This window comes from Centropristis striata, chromosome 15, assembly GCF_030273125.1.
Source record: "Centropristis striata isolate RG_2023a ecotype Rhode Island chromosome 15, C.striata_1.0, whole genome shotgun sequence".
NCBI classification, from domain to species: domain Eukaryota; kingdom Metazoa; phylum Chordata; class Actinopteri; order Perciformes; family Serranidae; genus Centropristis; species Centropristis striata.
The window spans coordinates 15,169,462-15,190,489 of NC_081531.1; the positions used below are offsets into that span (position 1 = coordinate 15,169,462).

General features: G+C 37.7%; 1 protein-coding gene across 7 annotated transcripts in view; it reads right to left on the reverse strand.

Moving 5' to 3' along the window:
- Positions 1-21,028, reverse strand: part of ncam1a (neural cell adhesion molecule 1a) — a 266,857-nt gene that overhangs the window by 31,189 nt on the left and 214,640 nt on the right. For 5 of the 7 annotated variants that reach the window (XM_059352154.1, XM_059352153.1, XM_059352155.1 and 2 more), the window contains 4 exons: positions 19,554-19,721; positions 14,794-14,919; positions 2,072-2,196; positions 1,263-1,443 (listed from right to left, as the gene is read on the reverse strand). In XM_059352154.1, the coding sequence (XP_059208137.1) occupies positions 1,263-1,443; positions 2,072-2,196; positions 14,794-14,919; positions 19,554-19,721 (600 nt within the window). Of the gene's footprint in view, positions 1-1,262; positions 1,444-2,071; positions 2,197-10,049; positions 10,098-12,009; positions 12,025-14,793; positions 14,920-19,553; positions 19,722-21,028 lie in introns of all 7 variants that reach the window. The other 2 variants (XM_059352152.1, XM_059352159.1) reach the window with 1 other exon arrangement.

Sequence of the window (21,028 nt, forward strand, 5' to 3'; positions counted from 1 at the left end):
TGTTTTTAAATGCTAATAAGGTGTTCAGTGCATGAAAAAACAGAGAAATGAACTTCTCCAAGAGGAAAGGATTAGGTGGAGGAGACATAACAGGAAAGAAGCAGAAGTTTGGCATTTACAGTAGAAAGAAAGAGAGTACAGATTGGGGGGAACAGGAAAATAAACTTGGGATGACCTAGCCTCAAGTCACGACTTGTATATTTTCACTGATATGAAAGTTTGACTTTTCAGCAACTTTTGAGGCACACACGGTTCTCTTTATGACAACACATGAACACACAGCTTTGTTGTCTTTGTGTATCTACTGTACACATCTTTTTGTATTCTTTTCTACATTTGCTCTTGACATTGTGTTTAAGGTGAATACTGAAAATCAGAGCCAAATGCAAGAAATTTTGCTGTGGTTTTCTTGAACTTACCTGACCCATAAAGTTTTCAGTCCTTTCAATAGTTTTGTCATTTTGTCTACAAAAAGCATCTTATATTTCTACTCCCTGTAATTTTAAACTATTGCAAAGCATGTCAAATTGCTCTCTAATTCTACAGTGCTACAGGCAACAACTCTCATGCCAGCAAATAATACTGTAATATCACCTCAATCTACTCATTGTCATAATTAATCTTTGATAATGAGTGAGTATGAATACAAACATAGAAGTTTATAATGTTTTACTTAAGGTTTTATAACCTAAATTTGAAAACATGGTTTACTTTTCTACCTTTAACCATTTCTAAGTGTCCGGTTGGGTCTTTAAGTTTCTGATCCGGTTTCTAAGTTTCTAATCTGGTTTCTAAGTGTGTGATCCGGTTTCTAAGTGTCTGATCAGGTCTCTAGGTGCCTGTCTGGCTCTCTGAGTGTCTGATTCGGTATCTAAGTGTCTGATCCAGTTTCTCAGTATCACTTTTCATGTGATAATAATGTTACATCCAAGACATATAGGTGTTATACAATCCTTTCTTCGCTAGGAATATATTCATCTGATTTTGCACAACTGCAACACCTCATATGCATTTCAGAGTTTGTGCTCATTCATAGTTTTGAGAGTTTTTACAAATCTACTGTATAGGCTGCAATATGTTGTATTATGTGTGACTTTTAATTGCAAAATAACAATAATCTCCAAAAGTCCAATTCCACCTTGTTACATACTGCACTATTAAAGACAATAAAGCAAACAACGTTTGTTTTTGGTCACGGTGGAAGCCTGGGTGCACTGTAGCTGCCGTGTGTGGATGCTCGGGTGGGATGAGGGGAAAAGTACCTGGGATGGTAGTGGTGTCTGTAGCTGTTCTGAAGGAGACGATGCCAGGCTCCGATTTGCCCTGCTGATTCTCTGCCACCACATGAACCTCGTACTCTGTATTCCAGTCCAGGCCGTTCAGCAGCACATACTCACTGCTATTGGGGAGGCGGATCTCTGGCTTCCAGTCAGATACATGCTTCTGAGAAAGTAATGTAGAGGGGACAAAACTCAAAACTGGGCAACGAAGATTGTCATTCTATATAGGCACAAATGAAAAAAAAGGTAATTTCAGATCATTTGAGAATTACATTCTGAAGCTGGTTAATGTGCAAAAGATTAAAAGTCTGCATTGCTGTTTAATAACTTCATAAAATACAGTGCACATTTGTTGCCATTTTTTAGAACAAGAAAAAGGAAAGTAATCAAATTCATATAGAGCAGAAGAGTAAGCATGTGTTTTGTTATTAAATAATTTTAGGTATCAGGCAGTCGGTTTAACTTGCTAAAATCTGAATTGGTGAAGCTTCTTAGGGGCAACACACAACTGAGACATACTAACTGCTGCCTGATCAGATTATTTTGGAGGGAGTTAAGTTTCTCAGGCAATAAAAGACTTCAACATTTTTATGAAAGAGTGCCTTAATGTACATGAGAGTTGTTTTCTGGTGTAGCTGTCGGCAGAGACTAGTTGATTAGGTTTATTCACACTTCTAGTGCGTTTGCGGAACATTTTCATGCACTGTTATACATCATTTTTTATGAAACCATTGCAAGAAATGAAAGAAATGCAAAAGAGCAAAGTGGTACCAAGTTACCAGGATACTCACAGGCTTGTATCTGACCAGGAAGTGTTTAATGGGGGAGCCGCCATCGTCCTGCTCGATGAAGCTGATCTTAATACTATTGCCCCTTTGTTGGACCCTGGCTTCTAGTTTGGGGGCACTGGGTTCCCCTGCACAGGACAAATGAAGGAATTCTGATTAGTTGACATTAATATGGTTGTTGCATCCTTAGCCTCTAAATACAAGTCACCTCCTATGCTTCTAACCTTGCTACTGTTTTCAAGTGTGTTTGTGTCTTTAAGGTCAACAAGGCTAAAACTGAAATTGATTAGCAGTTTGACTGTTGGACTTGATTGCCAGTTCAGCCTATACTGTTTTAAGATGCTTAAACAACAATCATTGCAATCAGAGAACATTACAGATGTGGAAGTAGTAATCATTCTGTGATTAACGATCGAAGCTGAGAACACAGACAATAAAGTCTTAAAATCAAATCCCTGTGCATCATTAGCTCTGGTGCTCCATGCTGTTAAATCTGCTGATAGCAGAATCCATGATAACATATCATGTAACGTTAATGTCTGAGCAATGGCAAGCTACTAACAATATGCCAAAATAAAGATAATATGATTTTAGCAACATTACAGCAATATTGAAATGATCTCAACTGACTAATTAATGTAGGAGACTGGTCAAATCAATCTAATGGTGGGTAGCTCCAGTCACACACACACAGTCTATATGACATTTGAATATTTTCATTACACAGCAGTTACAAACTGCTCTAAACATGGATAGGGTTAGAGTTAGGGTTATAGAGTGAGTTTAGGGAATCATTAAAAATATATATTACAGGGAAATTGCCAACGTTTCCTTTAAGCCCTATCGAAAGGTGATAGTACCAATACTAGTACCAATTACAAAGTGTAGGATCAGCATGGAGTATCAAACCTAGTGTTCTACCAGGGACAGATAAAAGGCATCGGTGTCAATGTCCTAATTAGTTGGATATTCTAATAATTAAATATGATCTGTGTCTGTGTTTCCCTGACACCTTTTCTGTTTTTTGTTTCCTTTTTCCCTTTCTTTTTGCATTGTATCTAAACACTTAAAGGAAGAGGTTGGGGTTGATGAAAGCACAGCACAAGTGTTGGCCTTTGACAAAGAAGATGCTGTTTGTTTCCTTTTTCTTACCAAGTCATTTTTGTTTTCTTTTTCACAATCTTTCCCTAACCTTAACAAAGTAGATATTTGATCCCAAACCACAATCTCTCCTTAACTATCAACCTATGTTGTTTCTGTGCCGAAACCAAATGAAAGCAGATCTGGAAACAGTTAAATTAATCTTTTTTTTTTGTAATGTTGATAAGTCATGATTTTGGAAGGCACAAACAAACAATGGTATCCTACATATAGGGATGTAAGATCAGGAAATACTAATATGGGCATTTTATGGTTGTCAATTGATTAAAAAATGTAACTGAATAGTCACATGAATGTTCATATTTAATCGCAAAAGAATTGCAAATCAATCACATATTTGTATCTGTTTAAAGTGTATTTAAGTATAATACTCTAATCAGCTTGGGAATTGACAAGTATTCTTTCCCTGTGTAAATGTATGGAGATTTATCATAGGGAACCAATTAACAACAGGAGTTAGAGGTCTACACACATATTCATAGAACTGCTGTTATGTCCAATAACTACTATTTCAAGCACTGAAGTTCATCACAAATCCTAGTGCTTTTGGTTCTTTATAAATGTTGTGTATCTCTGATACATAGCTGGCCCTTAAAGGCGACTCATAAAAATAGTAGTTGGATGCGATCCGAATTATTTAATGCAGACCCTCCTCTTCTACAGTGTTAATTGCCCTGCTGCAAGCTATATGTTTTGGGGGACTGGCTGCATAACATTTGCATTGAATTTGCTTGACTAGCAAATGGCATTTAAGACTGGATGTGCTCTGGTGGTAAATCAGTTCACAGCGACAGTAACTGCTAAAAACTTTGGCCTTGCTGACAGACTCATCTGCAGGGTTTTGTAGCAAGAAATTAAAAATACCCTTTTCTTCAATTGATTGCTAGTTGCTATCTGACTTTGGGCAAAGTGTTATCATGACACAACCTGCGTTAATGCCTCAATTAGCGGATTTAAAACACATTTGCATTGATGTGTTTTTATCTCATTAACTTTGAAAGCCCTAGTGTTTTTTAAAGGAAATTATGTTTGGAGGACTTGTTGTGACCAACACAAACTTACTTTTCAAGCCTAGTGAGGAAGTATTTGCTTCTCAAAGATAGATTTGGGGCAGAATGACCTTTTTAAGCGCAATTTGATGGGACAGAGGACAGTTGCTGCCCCAGAACCATGGGACGAGGTGTTGCTCTCCTCATTACCTGCTCTGTCCTCCTGAGTAATGACTGCTGGGTCATTGGATAATGAGCCTGTAGGCCTTGATCGGACATGTAACTCTATTATTATTAATAATATATACATAGTCTCATAGTGTGCATGTGTGCTGGCTTTTAATCTCATGCCACTGTAAGGGCTGTAAGGGAGGAGACTAACAAACCAAACTCATTAATTATGTACATATTGGCTGCACACAGTTAGCCTTGGGATCATGTTATTAAATTGACTACCTTGTGCTATTGCAGCCCCTGCCCTGGGCTAACAATTTGATGATAACAGCCCATAAGCTGGTAGCAGATATATACTCATTGTACTAAATATAATTGAACACATGCAGATTTTAAGTTATGTCTTTGTTAGGAAGCCGCTGAATGTGTAAGTAATAAAATAACATTGGCATACATTTGGACACAGAAAAAAACATCAGCATTGATGTTCCCACACGGAATATTTAACATTTCAAACATCAGTGTTAGTGGTTGTAGTTAATTAAATTAATATGCATGAAGGCACTTTTTCTTGATCGTATGTAATCATCTGAGCGCACTGCCTGAAAACTGCATTCCTCTAGACTGGAGTGAGTATGACAGATGCTGGAAGTGAATCAGACAGTGTTGGTTAGTAACTGCAGCAGTAACGTGGTGGCAGAAAGACATTTGGTACATTCAGCATTGTTATTCACAAGCATCATTCTGGGTTAGGTCATTATTTCTGAGGCTAAAACAGAGAGAAAGGTGGTTAGAATGAGAAGCTTCTCCATGCAGGCTGGAAGTTTTGGGGTGTAGCTACACATTCGGAGGGGAAACATGTGGAGCGCTCACACCGACACACATTTAGGTGGTGTGGTTCCACATGTAGCCCGACCTAGCACAGCCTTTTACCACATCTGCCAGCGTACATTGAGACATAACGTGAATAGAACTAAACAAGAGTTATTAAAAAACATGCTGTTGGATGCAGAAATTCTTCATTTCAGTTCATGTTTGACGTCAATTGTGTGGGTTCATAGTTCTATCTGATGCAATATTTAATGTTGGCATTTTTATTTAAGGAGTTCTATTTGTGCCAAAGAATGGGCACTTACGATTATGACAAATAAATATTATCAATGCAATGCAGCACTGTCCTGCTTTAATGAATCATACATATTACTGCATATATATATATATATATATATATATATATATATATATATATAAAACCTGCATACATAATTTAATTCATATAATTCAGAGCAAAAGTCTCCCATTTTTAAAATCCTGATGTTAAAATCCATCCAATCAAATTTCTGATATTATAATAAACATAAATGTATTGTTGTCATGACCCCCAATCCCTTCTCATAACTTAAAAAACATACTTTTTTATAACTAACATCACTCAACTGAATGCCCTTAACATAGGCCATAATCTTCTCCTAAAACTAACAAAGTAATTTTTTTTCAAATCACAACTTTAACCAACATTAATGTGTTTAAATCTGTGACTACACTATGAGAGAATATATATATTTCCATGAAATGTAATGAGAATGCAGATTTGTTTAATTGGAATGTAATTTTGAGGAGACAGGGTTGTGTATTTAGTTAATTAAAAGCATGATTAATATGTTGTTGTTTTTCAGTTCTTTATGTATAATTATAAATGCAAGTACCAAGAAGACATACCAGCAAAGACACAGACACATGCAGACAGACTGACTTTTCTTTGGGAAACGGCAGAAGAAGAGAAAGAAGGATGCAACAGGAAACAGGGAATAAACTTGCATGCTGCAGTAATGCAATGGGCTGCTGTGAGTCCAATCAGTGATACACTGTGAGCTACGGTACATCATTTGGAGAAAAATAAGAAAAGTTATCTCTGTGAATGAGCATGAGGACTATGTTTGACAATGCGTGCGATGCAGATTGCAGTCAGTGGCACTTTGTGAGGGTGCTCTTGTGATGTTGTGATTCAGAATGCAGAGGTAAATAAAAAAGGGAAAATTTTAAATAAACAAAAGACGTTCTAACTGGAATGCTAACTGGAAGCACTGTTAGGAACAATTTATAACTAAAATAAAAAGCAGGGCATTTATAACCCACATATTTTTTTTAATTAAATTTCTCGTCATGGTTTTGTATAAACAAGAACAAGAGAAAAAAGCACATCAGGGAATCCCAAATTAAAGTAGGTTTGGATTGAAATTGATCTATGAACCCTGCTGTACCTGATTCCGTGTCCCCGGACTAATATTATGCTCAATGATCCTATTAATGCTCTTCAAGCTAATTTATTTTCTTCATTAATAAGTTTTCTAAAATAACTTTGATTTTTTAAATAAGAGAAACATTAAAACCAGCCCTCTTACGACTGGTTGGCACAGCACTATGGCTGATGTGGAACCTTAACAATCTTAGCCTCTAAGTAGAGAACAAATGCAAAGTGAGATTTAAAAAGACAGATGGAATGAAATGTGTGAGCCCAGTTACAATTAGATTTACTACACCTAAACTGAACAGGTATTTCTGTGTTTTCTTTTCAGTGAAAAAACTTTAGCAATCCATCCGCTCTAAATGACTGTTTTATTGGCGCCTCTACAGAAAGGAGTCACCACATAAGAAAATGAGCTCACAGATGGGCAACATTAAAACGTCTTGCTCATGATGTAGATCACTTTGAATTAGAGATGAAGGACATGCTGTAACAAAAAGCTTCAGATGTATCTCAGCTAGCAACACCCAATTCTACCTGGTATTAACATGCAATCTGCAGAAACGTTTTATTAAGGCACTAAGAGGACAATAGTCTTGCATTATAATGACTCTAGTGAGGAATGGGCAAGCAATCTAACTGGCTAGAAAGAACAGAACGCCTTCAGATGAATGACATGATAAAATACTGTTGGAGTGAAATAGTATATGTTTACTACATATTTACAGAAGATGGATGATAAATGGGAAAATAAAAGTGTTTTAATGTTTCGCCTGTGAATCTAATTTAAAAAAAATGGTGTCTGAATGATCATTGCTGATCTTATGATCTCAAACTATGCAAAAAAAAAGTTACCTTCTGTTGACCAGCGAAGACGACATCATCAGCACCATGCAAGAGCCACATGACAAAGTCACATGATGTACACGCACATGATTGGTTGAAAGGGAAACATAGGAGAAGGAAGGTGGGGGAGAGGCGCGGGGCACATGGACAACATTGGTGAAATGATGAAAACATGTCAACAGAATAAACAAATGAACAATAATGTTAAAGACAAAAATTACACAAAAAATAACACAAACAACCAAGAGAAATACATAAATTGATAAACAGATTTTTTTTTTAAAATATATTAAAAAAACATGTTGCTGAATATATGAAGCAGTTCCAGATTTTTAGTTTTGGCTTTTGGAAACATGTAGAATATTAATACATAAATAAATAAATAATAAACTGATGCTGATGCTTAGATGTAGATTTTAAATAGAACCAAAACTGGACATTCAGAATTACTTCATACATTCATTTATTAAACAGCTTTTCCTCTGACAGAATTTATTTTCTTCAAATATTTTACATAGCAACATGAATTCCAATCTGAATTTGAACTATGGTCTGCTCAAGCACCATGACTGCCATTAAAGATAAATTAAAGATATAAAAGAAAACACAGCAGTTTGTTTGGGACAAACTGGAAATCAGGGTCAAAAGAAAATAAAACAGAGGAAACTCTGCAGCTTTGAGAATACACACCATGCCAACTAAATATGACACACAACAGAGCCAACAACAATATGAACACATGAAACATCAGGAGAAATAAGCTCTGCATCAGATGACTGTCTAGAAGCATGTGACACTTGCTCTGATTGATGCACTTGCAGAAAACACATAATACGAACAACTTAATCCTAGGTGAATCTTATGTAAAGCCACATGTTATTAAAAGTGAGTTCACAGGGAGAGATTTGGTTAGAAACACTGTAAGGACATACACTTCTCATACAGTACATCAGGATCCCAGGTACCAACAACAGACATCAAATACCCAAGTCACCTTGTACCAAACACACAAGTCCTGTTTGTTTACACACTGCTACCTCAAATGTTGCTTCAGGAATGAAAGCAATAAGCAGTCAGATGGGTTAGTTGCTTGAAGGTGCAACCGCTGATTATTTCATTGGCTCTTTGCACAAATTTATGATAAAATATCAGCAGGGGCTCGCAAGTGTTGCTGCTCAGTATCAGTCACCCTTCTGTTATCTCAGTGGCTGTGCACGACTTCTAAAGCAGAACTGGCTCAGTGTATTTACTGGTTGTGTTTTTCAGGGCATAATGCTGAAGCAAGTGTTACTACTTTACATTCTTGTCTGCACAGACAGGCCAAATCCTCAAGACTAGAGGGATCCTCACTGCCATGAATGACAGATGATCTGGAGCTGAATGGACACAATGATAAGAAACATTGAGGGGCTCTCATAAAAGTCAAAGTCGACAGTGACAGGGTGGTTTTGATAACAACTATAATATTTAGATAGCTGAGAGGCAGGGACAGGTTTGGTAGGAAGTGGAGGAAAAAGCATATTTTCAAGGTGGTACCTCCATTTTCTTTACAGTCACGTATCAAGATAGACATGTGATATTGGCTTACCAATTCCCCCTTTGCTAAGACCCGCCCCTTTGTTGTTAGCTGCTGCTACTTCGTACTTTGAAGAAATATTATCCTATTTTTTTTGGGGGGGGGAAGCGATTTCCAAAAGCAGACAGAATGGTGGGACTCATCCAGGATTTCAACCTGACCCAGCAGGTTAAAAAAAGATAAAGATAGAAGCTAAAGCCTACAGATACCAATGAAGCTACACTGTAATTAATTATTCTGTAGTCATTTCATTTTACTCAAAATATTTGATAAAATGTAAATGTGTCCTTTATTTTGAGGCATTTGTTTAAGTAACTTTAATATAAAAATGTTTGAGATAGAATCTATCTTCGCTTTAAGTATTTCAAACATCTTGCAATCCAAGATGGTGTTATGTAACTACTAACTAATATGTAATGTGATTTGTACACTAAATTCATTCAGATGTGGTGTTTAGCTATGTATTGTGTGTCAATGACAAAATAAGTGTTTATTGACCTTGAATGATAGACTTGAGTTTACCATTTTGATGTTGACATTAATGGTACTAAAAAAGGTGGTAATTACATATATGACACATGGTAAAAAATGATGGTAGCCACGGACAAGTTGTGTGATGGTCTTATTAGTGTTTAGTGTCAGTTCTGTAGCCATCGCATTCACTCTGCATGATCACAGCACACTTAGTATAACCCACTCTAAATTCATTGCACAATCAGAGGAGTATTAGAGATTTAAATCTTCATGAACAAACACATTGTGTTAGGCAACCTTCATGTCCTTGTTAGTAAAATCATAATCTAGTGTTAGCAAAGCTAGAAAGCTGCCAGACTCATTTTACTGTGGCTATACTCTACAGAGGGTGTGTGAGCTTTCCAATGAGCCACACCAGAAAAAAAATGAACATCTACACTAACTGTGAGGTCAAGCAGGTCAGACAGATAGAGGTGAGGCGAGACACACTGTACACTGCACGACTGGCATACTCACTACGGGCCATACTGGTGGGAGCAATAGGGGGTGGTATCTCTGATGAAACTGAAAGATGGTGAAAACATGGTGAGAGGAGCTGGAGTTCTCCTCAGCGAGAGCAGCTCAGTGCTGGGTCACTTTAGTTTTTATGCTATCTTTGTGATAACAAATTCCTCTGGAACTTTCCTGCGGAGCAATGTCTTCTCTTGTTTTTCAGCATCTGTCAGCACATCCACTGTGCTAACCACTGTGATGCAACAGCACATACACATTGCTTTTTGTTTTGCAACCTGTGTAGTCGGAAAGTCTGAATGAACCCGGACACATACTGTAAGTTTAAACTTGGAAGGAGCAGGTGAGGACACAGTATGATCATACTCTTAGACATCACTGTACAACTGTTATCATCACTGAAATGTATTTTTCTGAATTCATTTCTTATTGAAAACCAACCTTAACTTTATCTTCAACAAACCAAACTGGCAGCTACTGGCAGTTTGACTCTGAGACCAGAGGTAATTTTCCATTAGGAATTACTGTATATTTTGTGTTAAAACAGCCACAGAGAAGTCAGTGCTGAGATGTGCAGAGCTACTGTTGTTGCCTTTGACCAAAGCACTGCCTTTGGAACAACAAAGGATCCCTTGATGCTGGACTATGGCTGCTCACTGCTCCTTAATATTACAGCTGGGGAGGATGTTGAAGACAAATTTCCCAAATGTACAATGTATGGGTTAAAACAGAATCCATTTCCTTCTAATTTTAGAGCCAGTGAGGCGCTGAGGGAACTTCTCATGGAAACAAAGACGACTAAGCTTGTAAAAACTGTGCTTGCGGGACTTGCATCGGTCTTTGAGAATTCTATGCTGCCTACTTGTTCAGCAGTGAGTGTACAGCGTCGACTTCCTTTCCTTTTATACCTTTGCCAATAGCCTTTTGTTTTGGTTCGCAGCATCAACTAGCAATTACTTTAACTTCAGATTTCTTCTCTAAATCCAGCCTACATTCTCCTGAAGCATAGCATGTGCACTATTATTCTCATGAACCCAAGAGGATGCCACAGCTAATGTTTAGAAAAGTGCATATATATAACTCATTGATCCAATGCTGACTGCTATACAGCAACAATAAAGATCCAGCAGCAGTAAATGCTCTGTGCAATGAACGCTGCAGCTCTTCACCACCTGCAGAAAGTTATTTACATTCGCTCTGAATATGCATATTTGTAACCTCTGAGACACGGTCGTCATCAAGTCTAGCATCCATATTACAGTACCAAAATACAAGCACACAATGGGCACAAATGGGAATCCTAAATATTTCTGGGAATTGAAGGCTTGAATATTTAAATCTTATGCTTCCACATGGGGCTATTTCTGTGAGAAGCCTCCTTTTTTTTAACACTGTTGCCACCAAATTAAATAATCCAGTTTCAAGTTAATTAACACATGATAATACAACTGTATTCCTCTATGTGGTCTCTGAAGACAGTATGCCTTCTTTAAGGAGCTGATATAACACTTATTGGCTGAACTGCTGCAGTGCACAACCACAATACACTAGACTACACTATACTAGAGAGACACCAAAAGAAAGAAGCTACGAGCAAGCAATACTAAAGAAGCAGGGGTAGCACTAAGCACTGGGGTACAAATAACACACTTGCTACAGGCTGTACTGCAAGGCTGTCATATTAATCTATCACAATGCTGAACAAACCTGAAACCGCATTAGAATAACGGAATGGACTGCCGCCTGCAAAATTAATACAACAGGTAATGAAATGAGTGCTGAAGTAGGAAAAAGACAAGCTGTGGGGGGTTTCGGGTAATGATTTCTGTGGAACTTTCAATTTGTTCATCATTAAAGCAATGGCCTAATATGGAGATAATGTCCAAAGCAAAATACATAAATGCTGTGGAGATGGTGGAAACAAGAGGGAAATAAAGCAGACTGGACAGGGAGAGATGAAACTTACTTGTGAAAGAATAGCCTGAGAAGTCCAGTGGAATACAGAACAGATGAAAACCATGATGAGAAAACAATAAAACAAAAAGAAGAAACAAAGACAATGAAATGAGAAATATGAACAATGAAAGAGGGCAACATTTTCATGCCACATCATTAACCCACTGTCACACTGCTGCACTGCTTCTCTTTGTTCTGCTGCTAACTTTGATAATACTGTTTCTGCTAATCAAAAAACTCCCTTTCAAATGATGATGAAGTTAAGCTCAACCGCAACATTATACATTTAAAAAAACAAGTTCTAGTTAGACTAGTGTAAACTCAATAAACACATCAGACAGTGATTTCTGCTGAAACATCTTAAAGTAGGACAAAGCCTCTCTCTTTAGGGAGTCAGGCAGGATAAGGAGGATGCTGAGGAGGGCTTTTTCTACAGAAGCAGTGGGGTGATGAAGCACAGATGGAAGCGTGACATAGAGGCTGGTACAAACTAAAACAAAGATTTATTCATGACCCTGATTTGGAATGCAGACTGAGAAATAGCACTGCTGCCTTCTAATTGTAGCTCGAGTAAACCAGCACTGCAGCGGGTCGAAGGATTTAAGGATGATTCTGGTTTATCATGATTGGGGATTTTGCTGGTTTGGGTCATCATTTCTGTCAGTATTAATCATGTTACCTACTTAGTAAAATAGGGCAGTCTGAGTGACAGGGCAAGAATCACAGTCAGACGATCAGAAAACACAGGTAAGGCAAAATTATTACCCAGACTGGTCATTGTTAACATCCATCATAGTTTACAGACTGACTTTCAGGTTCAGTTTTTTTTAGTTAATCTCTTAAAAGCCCCCAAACCTACCCATCCATGGGTAAATGTAGGGGTTGGGGTAGAAGTAAAGTTAAAGTAAAGTTTTTTTTAGAACAGAGGTAGTTTCAGTTGTGTTTTAGCCACATGGTAAACAAACACAACAACAGAAACTAGAAGATATTACCTTCTAAATGAACCTTCCCCTAACCCTAAACCTTTTTTCTGGGCAGATAAGTTTAAGAGGTTAAACATGCCACCCGGCTTAGCAGGATTGGCCAGGCGTCCATGCTCGTATGAGGTAGCCCCAAATCCTGTTTGTTCAGGTCCTATTCCCCGACCAAGGGGCTATCCTCACCTACACCACCTGAGGTCAATGACTAACCTCAACTGAATCGGGCTGTTATGCAGGGCAGGTCTTGCTAAGAAAGGAAGTGGGATTCATAATGAGGTGGTGACACTTGATTTGACCTTTAAATAAATGGTTTAAATAATCTGGCTAAAGTGCCTGCTTTATTACATCCGTTCTGATTGTTCTTGCCATGTCCTCGATCTCAGAAATGACTTCAATAAGGATGAAGACTATGAAGACCAATGTTGTTATAAAACAGAATTAATTACTCGCGGTTCAACACCTCATCATCACCATCATCACCTGTGTGATTTCAACATGTTGCCATTTTGTGTAGACTGTTTAAAGTCTTCCCATGCTCTGTTGTCTCGCTCGTCCACATTGGATAGTGTGACTGCCTTACAACCATAAAGAGTGATTGCTCACAACTGTTGTAGAACTAATACCATACTTCTGCTCTCAAACATATGGACCAAGAACTGCATACATTTTCATCATCACACTTATTGCGTTTAGGAAGTGAGACGTGTTTCCCATCACAATGGGAAAAGTCTATGCACTTATTTAGTATTATATTAAACAGGATGAATGTAAATCAGACCTTACAGATTAATCTTCTCTCAGGTTTAGGAGAGTTCACCTGAGCTTTGTATATTTTCTTTGGACCCTGATTGGGCCTAATTTATACTTTAATGAGAAAGCACTGTCTAAAATGTTGTTGCACATAAATAAACTTAAATTTGAGGCATTTTATGTCAAGCTGACAAATTCTGATTGGTGATGACAGGTGTTGTGCACCTGCTCCTTGCTGTAAGGTTGCAGGTGAAGCCATATGTCTAACACAGCTGTGATGTGATGCCAGATTACTCACAAAGAATACATTCACTCCAGAACATCCTGCAATCTGGTGGTGTGTGATACTTCAATGTGACACGGTCAAAACTTCCCTCATGTGCCTGATAAGTAGGTATCCTGCCTGTATCTCCCTTTTTCTGTTAAGGTGAGTCTTTCTCTTTTCTTCCAAACACAGTGAGACAGAAAATTCCCTCCGCCTCCAACGTTTCATCATACACTGCCATTTCCTTTGCGAAGTATAAACAACCTTCAGTAGGGCTTGACCCCTGGCTGCTATATTAACAATGCGTGCTGTCACTGAACTATAAATACAGAGCTGACACTTCTTCACACTGTGGTATAAATCAGCCTTAGAAATGCACAAGTACTTTTCTAGAAAGCTTTCACTAAATCACCTGAGTTGGGGGTTAAAAAGGCAGAGCTCTGTGAAATGGAAGGAGGCACAGTGTGCCTTCCACACTGCAAAAATGCATGAGGAGGCAGCACATTAAACTGTTCAGTGATGAAGGACAAAGAGGTTATACTTTGCATAGTTAACACAATTAACCAGTTGAATTATGAAGTGGCAATGGCATTGTGAATTATTGTTTCCTGTAGCCTGGCTGGAAAAGGACTGCACTGTGGGACTTGGTGTGAGAATAGAGGAGAGTATGGGTGAAAGCATCTGGACTCAACTAGACATGAGTGGGCATTGGAGTGAGTAACAGCATTAGGTTCAAAGCACTGGGGTCACAGGAGCGCTGACTGAGGGCAGGAACACAAGTGGCGAGGGCAGTACTTACGGACTGGCTCCGTCTTGAAAGTGCTGGCCGGGCTGCTCTCGCCTTCACCCTTGCCGTTGATGGCGGACATCTTGACTTCGTAGATGGTCTCTGGCTTCAGTCCAACGATGGTGATGGTGGTCATGTCTGTTGGAGATGACGTGGTGTTATTCCATGCAGGTTTACAGGGAACCAAGGATGAACCAGATACTGAACACTAAAAATTGTGATTTTTTAGGGCGCAAATGCCAGGTCAAAAACCTATGCAATTCTTAAATTCAAAATATATTTTTAGAGAGCTAATTTATGCCTGTAAGATAGCACATCATTTGGACAAAATGTAAAATGTGAACAAAAACATCTATCTCATTTGACATGGAATGACCCTGGTGTTTGTTTTGCCATGTATTGTTCAATTGATTCTGTGTGATTATTCATTTATTGCCTACCTTTACAATGACTCAATGTAGAATCCAGGCAGACCATTCTGCGTAAGCTAATAATGATCCAAAGTATAAAGAAGTATAAAGAATAATTTTATATTTAGCTTTAGCTTGTTTATTGGACTTTCTATTTGATTTCTCTTCCTGCTCTCACTACATTCACTAACATGATTGATACAGTATATACAACAATATTTATTTCCTGTTGTTCTGTTGCATCTCTTGCATCTGTTTTAAAATGCACCTACCAATCTGTACCATCTCACTGTTCAGTGAATAAAAAAATAACCAAAAGAAATTGGCTAGAACGACTTAATGAACTTGCCTACAGATGTCTACTCTAGCTTTATCCAAATTAAATGTACATGGGACTCAGCAGTACTTGATTTTACCATTACTGTGATCATTATTTATTACTCCTGCATTAGAAGTCACCAGTATTATATACTGGAATGTACTTCTTACTGGATTATTCATGGGGACTCAATCACCAATGCGAGCAAAGACTGATTGTGTACACAGCCTGTGATTGTGACTAATAGAATATGTGCATATAATGGTGAGTGCAGAGGCATAGCAGACCAGCATCACCAAGAGCAAAGACAAGAGCAACTTCTAATCACAGTGGGAGTTCTGTGCTTTATGATCACTGGTTTATTTAGCAGGAGGATAAAATAAAGATATATTTTCACACAAAGGGTGTCACGTGCAGTACAGGCAGAACACTATTATGCAAGCCTGCTTTCGTATCTTTAAATGTAATATTAATTAACTTAACCAGTAATCACCTGGCAAGAAAGTATTTTTATAGGTCCAATAAAATATATATCCTGTGTGAATAATAACTTTCCTTTTCATAAAACATTTTTCAAATTATAATGTGAAAAAATTGATTAGACGGGCCCTGTTATTACAGTATTAGCAAGGCACTGCTGAGACTTGAATCAGGATAAACACACTGATACACACAATATTCTTGACTTTTGTTATCAAAACCAACTTGACTGATATCTCACTATGTAACACAAAGAATGATAATTTCATGGCTGAAAAACATATTTGGGCCCCAGTGTAAAATAGCTGAGAAACATTTGATTACAGTGACTCAGAGACACTTGTAAATGTGTTTCACATTAATGTCTCAATGGGAAGGACTTGACTGCTTGGGGAAACTGTATGCATACAGCTTAAAAAAGCACAAGGGCAAATTAATTCAAAACTGGGCTCTTAGCATTACCAGCATCAGTAGAACTGATATCACTGCAGAAACCATTCATGTTCAGATGAGATTTCAGCAGGACTGGAGTAATTTACCAATGATAACCGCATGCTGGTTTCCTCGCCTTCTCCAGAAGGTCATCTCTACTAATCATAACAATCGTTACAAATTCAACCGACTTTGGTGTGTTAATCATTGTGTTGCTACAGTGCACACTCACTGCACCATCAAGAACTGTGTATGTATTGATGTCTATGAAATCTATCTTTAAAACTATTATGGAAACACTATGTATAGCCATAATGCTCATGGTTACAGGCTTAAAGCTGCATTATGCAACACGTTTCACATTTAATGTAATAATAAAAGCAAACTGGCCTGTTTCTAAACTGAACACATTGTGAACTTTTTTTTAATCTCAAAATAGAGTTCAAATAATTATGTAGTACTCATAATAAAACACAGACCTCCCTTTGAAAAGTTTTAAGTGGAACTATTTCCTACAAAAGAAACAGTCTCTATATAAACTGCAAACAGAAAGGTTTATGGAAGGAAACAAGCAAACTAATAGCAAACATCATGCATGCAAACAAGCAAGCTATGATGTTCTCCAACAATCCACATATTTGCGCCATGAGGCACTTTGTTCCTGTTCTTATCTGTAACCTTGGAGGCAAGATTCTTATAAAGAGGAATCATGGGATCTACAGCTCAATAATGCAATAATAAATACAATCTTTGTCCGTATGGATATCAATATGAACACCTATATGACGATTAAAGGATAAGGTTGGCAATATTCTTCATACTTGCCAACAAATCCCATGAAACGACCAAAACAATGAACTACTAACAAGTGTTTTCTGTGTATGCAAAGTTTGAGATTATTTCTCTGTGCGATAGAACTCAATTGTTGTCCAAAAACTATTAGAAACACATCAGTGGGCACCAACGTTACACTGAGTGACATCTTGCTTCATTACCATGACCACATGGGCTGTAATTTAATTTCAGTAAATCCCACGCACGCCTAACTAATGCACTGTATTTTGCCCATTTGAGTATCCACAGTACCTAGGTTTTTTTGGGAAATGATTTTGCCAGTTAAAAATGAAAATATGTACTTGTAACAGATTTTTAAAGATATACAGTCATGGAAAAAAAATATAAGACCACCCTTTTTCTTCATTCTTCATTTTCTTGTTCATTTTAATGCCTGGTACAAGTAAAGGTACATTTGTTTGGACAAATATAATCATAACAACAAGAAATAGCTCATACAAGTTTAATTTAACAGCTGATATCTAGCCATTTCCCATGATTTTCTTGATGATAACCAAAATCACTATCAAGAAAACCATGGAAAATGGCTAGATATCAGCTCTTAAATTAAACTCTTATGAGCCATTTTTGTTGTAATCATTATATTTGTCCAAACAAATGTCCCTTTAGTTGTACGTGGTCTAATAATTTTTTCCATGACTGTACATTATCACTAGGAATGAATGGGCATAGGGATGAGTGCCACATTGTGGATTTTGGCTGTTTTATGGAATTCATTGACAGTAAATATAGCACGGTAAAGGTTGCATTAAGGGCACAATAAATAGCATGAATAGCATTTTATTCATTACCTCCTATGCACAATTCTGCCATAAGGAAACTACAACAAGCCTGCTGCCATTAAGGTATAGCAAGATGGGTGTATTTAGTCCATTCATGTTTACTACAGTCCATATAAGACACATATGCTATAGATATCTATTGCATAAAATGTAAAATAAAATGTGTTAACAGACAAGTCTACAGGTTACAGAAGAAAGCCTAGCACTTTAACTTTGCCCTGTAGCTTCATGTATGTGCACACTGCAGATGTAGATATACGTATGGACACAGAGTGATGGGAGTGGTATCTATATCTGGCAGTACTGCTTTCAAACATGTGATGGCAGCCCTGGTACACAGCATTGTGAGAGACACTTTAAATTCAATGTCCTTTTTATTGACACATTTCGACCACTTGATGATTCCTTATTAGTATCAAATTACTTCCATCTTCTCTTGTATGTTGTAGCTCTAATGGTTTTTAATATCCCTAATCTACTATAACAAATGTAGGCTAGTACACTACAACAGACACGGTGCATTCAGAGCATGTATGTGTTGGAAAGGCTTTATTTCATCAGATGTGAGGTAGCTGTTGTTGTTGAATGAGATATTTTTGGGGAACATTTACAGTTACTGTGTGGGTGCATGCGTTTTGTTTTGTGTATACGCTTGCATGACAGGCGGCTCTTGGGCCTTAAGTTGACAGCGGTGCCTGTCAGCCACTGACTGATAGGTCCCATGTGGCAGACAGGACGAGAACCATCCAGATTTGTAAGAGCCACAAACCCTCTGTGGGATGGGGATATTATCTGGGGCCTGTCAATGTCTGAGCTGACTGTCATTTAGGCTACACTGTGTTCCACCTCTCTTCCTGACATCAGCTACTATCGTGTCTGGATTAACTGTTGTTGCTATGTTTTCTGCTTTGGCCCATATTTCCTTTATGTAGGAGATGTGCTCGAAAAAAAGACACCCTTATAATAATGTGATTGGTTAGAGTCAAGTGTCAGCGTTCTATAACTATTATATTTTAATAGCAAACTTTCTTTTTTAAAGTAATTTATCTCAGTAGAATTTTTTTCCTCAGGATGACTTTTACAGCAAGATGTGTCATTTGGTTGCTAAGGATTTAAATAGCTAAAGGCTAAGGTGTAACTGATGCAGGTGATGCATTTGAAGAGAGTGCACAAAATGCTGACCCTGAAGAGGGAATTTAATAACACCCCTTGCATCCACTTTGCTTGATTAAAAGTAGATTTTTCAAGGCCTTCAGACGAAATGAATGAATTGTGGTGACTCAGGGACTTAAAGACCAATTCAACACTGAATCACACAGAACACAAATCTCTCTCTCTTTTTTTTTCACTTGTCAATGACAAAATATAATGCTAAAAATGCCCAAAAATGCCATTTCTCTGAAATGGGTTTTAGAAATTCATTGATTTTTTAATTTTTTTTTTATCCAAAACAGTCATCTCACAACCTTTGTTCAAGAGAGATGGGTGACTCACCGTCCTTGGCATCGTGCTCACTGCCAGTCCAACCCTGGCCAGGCAAACGCCATTCCACTCTGTACTTCATAATGGGCACCCCCCCCACGGAGTCAGGCTCCTCAAACTTTACCACTGCTGTGCTGGAAAAAGGTTCCACTTGTTGGATTTCCGGTGACGATGGCACATCTGCAACATACACAGAAAAAAAAAAAAAATTCAGAAACTTTTAATTAATGTACATATATTTTTTTGTTATTTAAGTTTTCTATTACATTTCTTATGTCAAACATCATACAAAAGACACCAAACTTCCACACAAAAAATCAACCATATTAAATAAAAATACATAGAATAACAAACAAAAAAAAATGCATATACATGTAAATATAAATACATACACAAATTCCAGCCCGTGAAACAGCGCAGCACATCTCCCAACACTAAACACTGTGTCTCTGGACTGTGGAGTCCCCCAAGGAAGCTGTCTAGAACCTCTTTTATTTTCAATTTTTATTATTGATATGCCGTATTTTCTCAGTAACGCTAGGGTAACTATGTTTGCGGATGATTCTACTCTTTATTATGCAGCCCCCACATGTTCAGAGCTTAATCAGGTTCTGTCTCATGAGATCAGCTTATTATTTAACTGGATCAAAACAAATAAACTTCTCCTTAATATATCAAAAACAAAGAGTATAATGTTTGGTTCTAAATATAAATCATTGTGAAATTAATGGAAAAGCTGGGTTTAAAAAATGATTAAGAATGTATTTGATGTCAACACCTTAATTGTATCATCATTAAATGTGTTTAAAGGTAATATACTGTATATGTACTGTATATATGTACTGTATATACTGAGGATATGACCATGTAGTGTATGGTTGCCTTACCAACCTGTCTATGTGCATCGGCAGGGAGAAAATTCCATTTTAATGCATTAGAGGAGCTCATGTGGTTCGTCCAGAATGATACCGGCCAGTGCAACACCTACTGATTATGTTCTGCTCTAAATCAGCCCCTTTGACAGATGTGGTGCTGACATGCCTCTGGTGCCCCAAAGCCTCTGGTCGCCAAATTACTGAAGCTCTGTTGGACAAGCTTGAATGAGCCTGCAGCGACAGCTTTACCTCCAGCCTGAGTTGCACTTTGATTCATAAAGATAGGGTAGCGTGTCACAGAGATGGAGCACCCTATGCGATTTAGTCGTCTTCTATAGGCATGTAAGTGTTCCTTCCTTTTTATCTTTTATGGATAGGACCTAATGACAGTAATCAGTATGTCAGGAAGGTGTGGATTCCATCCATCCAGTTTGGATTTACAGTCCATTCATAACATTTCATACAGTATAGTCATGCTTTTTGAATTGAGTAACTCCATGACCTTTCCTCTGGTGCCTCTATAAAGCTGAAACTTCCCCTTGTACACAAGAAAGCCAATCTAATGGACGGATTACCAAGACATTTACTAATCACATTCATGTTCCTCAGAGA